The following is a 7,269-nucleotide window of genomic DNA, read 5'->3' as shown; positions in this document are numbered from 1 at the left end:
CGACTTTCGAGGTATGACAGGCATCTTACGGTACGGTAATAAGGTGCCATAAGGTACCAGGTAACACACCATACACGTTACTCCCCAGGTGCAGTATAGTACCAGGTAGCGCACCTGTAATATGTAGTAACCAGCTGCTCTTGGGGGGGGGGGCGAAAACGCTAAAGGGGGGCGAAAACGCTAGTGATCTCGCCCCCCGGGGGGGGGGGGGGGCAGATCGCCGGGGGGGCGAGATCGCTGTCACACCGGTACCCACCTCTGGTTCAGAACGAAAAAATGAAGAGGACGAGGAAGGAACTGAGCAAAAACAATATGTTCCGTGAAAGTAGACATAAAGAATAAGTCAGGAAAGGGCGTTCTATGCAGTCTCCTTGAGCAATCTCTTTCATCATGTATGTAGAGACTGTGTGCTCCGCTGTGCATGTGTAGTAGTCAATAATCTCCAAGCAGGTCTTACTGTAGCATAAGATACTATCAAAAGCCGGCTTAGGAGTAGTGTGTTTTGCTATCGGGTAGTGTGTTTCGCTACAAGGCAAATGGACACCTTTTGGCTGACTATACTCCTTGGTTCCACTTATGCCATTATAGGATCTGCTTGGAGATTAGTAGTCAAATGAATCTGGTAACCTCTAACTTTAGTCTCCACTGATTCGCAAGCAGGTCCTTGCAGTGCACTGGGTTGAATACCCGATAAGAGAGGGTCGCCTCTAGGTAACCAATCTGTCCTCTACTAACGGACAACTGGAGGTCAACCGTTTCCAGGGGACATTTTGCCCTTGCCAGGTTTTGACAATGTCACGACGGACGCGCTATCACTACGGTCGATTATAATCATAGGATTTATCCTCGGGAATTCTTTTAATTCATTGGTATTGGGAACAGCATTTGCAGTAATACTGTAATGCCCGTAAGGAAGTAGATGTATAGGAATGGCATTAATTTTCAGTATGTCCTTCAATCTCCTAAACATTGGTTATATACATAACGCTAGTTCACCTTTATCCGGCAGGTAACCTATATCCTTTGTTTTTGAAAACAGGGTATTTCAGGATAGAAGTCTTAGCGGCCGTTGGTTTCCAAATTCAAATATTTCAGTTTGAATTCGTCGACTCGATACTCGATAAAAAGCCTATTAAAACGGATATAGGTTACTCCGCGGATAAAGGTGAACTAGCATTATAGTGCATGAGTTGGAAAATTTCGGCACACAAGAGTGGAAATGGTCACGGTTCTCGGTATTCTTTTATCTTTGCTTTCTTAACGCGGGGTTTTACGGTTTGGTTATTTACAATAGAACATCTATTCATGGAGACAACCAATGTTTTACGAAGCGAAGTGAGCACCTACCAATCAACTCACCACTTCACAGTCGTAAACTACCAACCACAAGCGCAACTTTAAAAAGGGGTATATAAATCTTTGGTGGGACCAGAAGAATAGGCATTATTCAAAAAATCTATTTCGCGCTCTGTAAACCAAAGCAAACAAGAAATACACGGACCAGTGAGATGAAAAATCGAAAACAACGCACCAATTAAATGCGCTGACCTATGTATCTGATGATCTAAAACCTTACTCGCTGATGGAAACGGTTATTGATTGATACAAAGCGCCCTTAAAGAAAACGACCGTTCTATTAGCTTTACCTTAAGAGATGCGAGGATGTCTTGATCGAGCTCCTTATCCCCAGCCTTCTCCACCACATAGGTCAGAAGATGCTGAAGTTTTACGAAGTCACGCTCTTCCGTGGCGTTGGTGAAATTTCTCAGCCAATCCTCGGGACCGATGCGGAGCTTCCCCGCTGCGATGTCCGGGTCTCCCCGGGCGAGGAGGAGGCGGTGCTGGCCCGAGAGTACCAACAACACCGCCAGGAGATGCATCCGAAGGACGGCGCAACAGTACGACCAGTTCCTCAACGTAGATTATGTTCCTGTGCGCGCCTGTGGTCCGGGAAAACCGCCCACGTCATCTTCCTGTGGGGTTGCGCTCTCCACGGGATACATATACGATGTTCATCGTGCCCTATTACCAATCAACAATACTGCTGCGTGTCACGCCTCCGGCTATAGGTTACAATTACACTGCTCGCTGGAAAATTGCCTCTCGTCATTAACGCTCATGGATCACCGGTTCGCTTGAGGAGACGCTCGGCAACGGGAGGTCGCCATGCTGCATGTAACTGTCGTTCCTGTGCCACGGGGAACAGACTGGCTTCCCTAGACGCTCGTCTGAAACTGCAGCCGTATATTTCACAGACACGGTATATAAATCTTTCTTCTAGCTTCGGAAGCAGGCCTCTTTTGGTACCAGTCTTCCTGACTACGAAGCGGATGTACAAAATGTCACACAGGCCATTTGTTCTGCCTATAATCGCGAGGATGTCAAAGACTTGTGAGTTCTGACACCGTGAGTTTGCGGAGAGAGCAGTTTGTTCCCAGATGAATCGCAGTTGCAAAACGCTGCCCTTCTGTTTTAAGCCAAATGAATGGCCAATCTTCCAGAATGGCCCCCTGTGTACGGTTGAAAGGGCGCGTAATGGACGCATGGTTTAAGTTATGTTGTAGTAGACCATAGCAGGGCGTAAGAGTAATAGCTGAGATCTTAGTATAACTATTTTTCTGTGTATATATGTTCAAACATGCCATATAAAGGGTACAGGTGAAACCATCAAAGTCAGCATAATTCATAGCTATGGAATGAATTCCGGCTTCATTTTGGAGCATTCGGGGGATTCTCTCTCATCTCGTAACCATAACGTCGTTCACTACTTCTTTCAAGTTCAGTTTAAAGCACCCGCAACTGCAACTTGAGTCATGTCCAAGTCTAGGACCTTTAATCTTCATGTCCAAGACTAGGACCTTTAATCTTCAACGGAAATAGAACTAACAGTGATTGGTTACATACGTGTGTGACATACGTGTGCGACAAGTGTGTGTGAAAGGGGAATGTCAAATGCGCACAGTAGACGTGTTGATGTGTGGACAGCACAGACTGACAGACTGATCCTGACTGTCAATCATAATTAGTTCGACTAATGAGAAGATAGCAATTGGCAGTGTAGCCAATGGGGCAGTGGATAACTTGGTTTACTAGTTGTACCTCCATGTTTTTATTTGCCTTTTTTCATTTTACACTTATGGAAACGGTTTTTTGTCAGTATCAGCTTCAATGCATTTATAGTATATTGGTGATTATTTGGTTTCTTTCAATACTTATCTTCCAGACTCTACAATCGTCCAGCCAACTACATGTACATTGCTGAATTCAACTGATGACAATACAATAACATTTGGACGATCACAAATAGCAAATGCATGTACATATATTTACTCTGAAATCAACTGTGTGTACAGTTTATGGAAATCTACTATATCTACGCATTGCTCTCATCTACACTTGGAAATAGCCTGATACCACAGATGGGCATATCATAACTATGTACAAACCTCTGTGCGTTGCAAGAGATAAGTCTTTTATCGTATTACCAACATTTGGTCTTCAGCCCTAAATTGTACCCCCCCCTCTTCCGTTTGAACAAGATAAATTATCTTGTGTAATTGACCAATGTATAGCCCATAGCAAACTTCATAATATCTGCAGAACGTATGACTCCGTACTAATGAAAATACCCCTTTCCTGCCCTGTAGCGCTTGACTACATTATGGCTAGTACTTCCGTTGGAAGATTTAATCTAGATAATCTGGACCTTCGGGTCATTTTCCTCTCTTCTATCAAGATCTAAAGTGACGTTTTTCCACTCACTGCCGAATTAGACTTCGTCTGATGGAGTATTAAGGAACTAGAACGTTCCTAATGTCATCTCTTACGCTGTTGTAGTAGTTAACTTGATACCGACACTCCTAATAGCTATGGACTGGGCATCTATTTCGGGGATACGCGGCTGTATGGAAATGGATATGAAAATGGGCCATAGGTAACATGTCTGATTGAATGTAATGAACATTACGTTATTCTTAAGTTTTCATGTATAGAGCTGAAACAATACATTTCATCATCTGCCCTTATCAAGTGTCAAGGATTTCATCAGACTTGCCTCCATGCCACCAGGTATTCATAAGGGGTCATAGATAATAGAATTGAAGAGATAAGATAGATGCCTGGCTAAATAAAAAAGTGAGCCAGAGGCAATGAATGAATGAATGAATGAATGAATGAATGAATGAATGAATGAATGAATGAATGAATGAATGAATGAATGAATGAATGAATGAATGAATGAATGAATGAATGAATGAATGAATGAATGAATGAATGAATGAATGAATGAATGAATGAATGAATGAATGAATGAATGAATGAAGACTTTATGGTACATTTTTGCCCAACCGAGGGCAGGTCACAACAAAGACAGAACATACATGTAAAACGTGTTATAGATTTCGTCTAGCGTAGCTAAGCTCGGCTTATTCTTGCTTCTTCGTATGTAATAGCGAAATTGTAGAATTATATTGTTTTCACAATAATTGAGGAAAAACGATTTTTAGTGCTAATCATATTAACTTGAGTGAGGGATTCTCATTTCTGTATAAATTAATAGAATCTTTCTATCATTAGCATACATTATAAGTGCAGTCTACGGCGAAGTGCAATATACATTCTACTGTGTGTAACGTACAAAATTAAGAGACTCTTCTAAGGATAACATATAGGGTGGCCCAACTGCCCCTAAGCTTAGCCAGTGTAGTTGCTGGTTAAGAACTATCCACAGAAATGAAGACTAAAAAATGCGTTTCCACCCCTTCCTTTGATTCATGACAAAAGACAACTTGAAAATGCTAAGACGATTTTCCTGACCGATCACAGTCTTCCCGTGCTAAGTTGTGACATAAAACACAAGGCGACACAAAAGCACGGCAGGCTCTTCTGACAAACCAGCATCCCGCTGGAGAGACATGATAAGACTTTGAAAACGTCGGAGCTATTCGTCAATCCCCGCTAGAGGGGTCGATTCGTAGGATGACGGCTAAATGGATCAGCTATATGGATTATATATAGAAAAATGTATCAGCCTCTAGTACTACGGTAATGGTATTTCCTGAAACGTATACTGAATACTAGAAAGGCCGACATTTGCTTGAGAGCAAATACAGCATATTTCAGCCATCTCCATCATGCAACAATAGGCCTTGAGGTCGTTGACCCCTTTGGCCATTGGAAAATGACAAAAAAAATCCCAAATATATCATTGTAAAGTGGTCCATGCCAAAAATTATACATGGGTCATTTGAATAGATATCTAGAGCACCCCTTTACCAATTTACGGGTCATTGGGTTGTAAATCAAGGGAACAGGAGCCATAAAATCGCAAAATTAAGCATTTTGTTGTACCGTATGGGAAAACTTTTATTAAATTTATGTGCACATAATTGAATGACACTTTTATACCAAATTTCAGATCATTTGGTTGTAAAACGAGGCTACAGGAGCCACAAATGTCCTTTTTGGTAAAAAAAATGGCCCAAAATCGCAAAATTAAGTATTTTGTTGTACAGTATGGGAAAACTTTTATTGAATTTATGTGCACATAATTGAAGGGCACTTTTATACCAAATTTCAGATCATTTGGTTGCAAAACGAGGCTACAGGAGCCAAAAATGTCCTTTTTTGGTAAAAAAATGGCCCAAAATCGCAAAATTAAGCATTTTGTTGTACAGTATGGGAAAACTTTTATTGAATTTATGTGCACATAATTGAAGGGCACTTTTATGTCAAGTTTGAGATCATTTGGTTGTAACACGAGGCTACAGGAGCCACAAATGTCCTTTTTTGGTCAAAAAATGGCCAAAAATCGCAAAATTAAGCATTTTGTTGTACAGTATGGGAAAACTTTTATTGAATTTATGTGCACATAATTGAAGGGCACTTTTATACCAAATTTCAGATCATTTGGTTGCAAAACGAGGCTACAGGAGCCAAAAATGTCCTTTTTTGGTAAAAAAATGGCAAAAAATCGCAAATTAAGCAATTTGTTGTACCGTAAGCCAAAACTGTTATTGAATCTAGGTGAGCATATGATCAAGGCACCTCTGTACCAAATTTCATGTCATTCGGCTGTAATACCAGGGTACAGGAGCCCGAAATATACATAAAAATTGACAAAAACCTCAATAAAATCATTTTAAAGGCAGATATGAAAAAAATGAAAAAAACACCTGGGGGTATTGGCTTACTCTACCTTTGTGCCAAATTTCAAGTCAATCGGTCAAAAAATGGCGGAGTTGATTCGATTTGAAGATTTGACAGGAGAAAGAAAGAAAGAAAGAAACATTACGAATACAATATATTTCACCATACCTATGGTATGGCTGAAATATAATTACAAGTTATATCTAGATACATAGAATGAAAAAAGTACCTTCTTATCATAGATTTCTGTCATAAAATCTGTTAATTCTTTAGGAGAATCCACAAAAATAATGATGTACATGTGGCTTATCTTTATCACATGTTTCCCCCATTGGCATCAACAAGTTGGAGTACATGGATCATTTATATGGAGTAAAGAAATATGTGTGTGTTAATACGATGATGGTCTTTTTCTAAAATGTACATCAAATCTTCTACACTATATATATATAATATATATAGCATGAAAATTTGTTCTCTGATCCTAGATTTTTGTGATACGTTCTGTAAGCTATTGAGGGGGATCCACAAAAAGTTCAATATAGCTTCTTTTTGTTGCTTGTTTCCCCAATATCGGTTACATTTATCAGCTATATAGAGTTATGATAGATAAATGTACAAGCCTCTAATATAATGGTCTTCTGTAAACCGAATCTACTACGTATAACTTTATAGCATTAAAAAGTGCTTTCTGATCATATATTTATGTCACGCGTTCACATGTTTATTAAAGAGCAACAGCAACATATAGGCCAACATATATTCTTCTCACTTCAGTCTTCTTTAATACCCCTTTATCATAACAGGTGGCAAAAGGATCATGGATCTTCCATACTCTACAATCACAGTAAATGTATGAATTTGAAACCGTTACGGACAACACAAGATATGATATTTCCTATAGAAAATCCAAAAAATAGCAACATATATTCTTAACACTCTTCTTTTCCCCATTACCATTAACAGTTTGCAAAATCATCATGGATCTTTCCTACTCTAGTAAAGGTATAAATTGAACGGACGACGCAAAATATATATTTCGTATCGCATATAATGAATGATAATGATGCAACTCAGAGCATCTGAATATATAGGCTTTCTCTGTCCCCTTATAGCCATGAA

The 7,269-nt window shown here is 39.8% G+C and overlaps 1 protein-coding gene across 1 annotated transcript in view; it reads right to left on the bottom strand.

The window, feature by feature from the left end:
• LOC118408606 overlaps positions 1–2,574 on the bottom strand; it is an 11,538-nt gene extending 8,964 nt beyond the window's left edge. Inside the window, exon 1 of the mRNA XM_035809423.1 lies at positions 1,647–2,574. Coding sequence (XP_035665316.1) covers positions 1,647–1,880 — 234 coding nt within the window. The 5' untranslated portion in view covers positions 1,881–2,574. The remainder of the gene's footprint in view (positions 1–1,646) is intronic.
• Between the last annotated feature and the right edge of the window lie 4,695 nt (positions 2,575–7,269).

Source organism: Branchiostoma floridae, unplaced genomic scaffold (assembly GCF_000003815.2).
Source record: "Branchiostoma floridae strain S238N-H82 unplaced genomic scaffold, Bfl_VNyyK Sc7u5tJ_218, whole genome shotgun sequence".
NCBI lineage: Eukaryota > Metazoa > Chordata > Leptocardii > Amphioxiformes > Branchiostomatidae > Branchiostoma > Branchiostoma floridae.
Note: the sequence above shows the minus strand (reverse complement) of the source record. Positions and strands in the feature narration are given on the sequence as shown.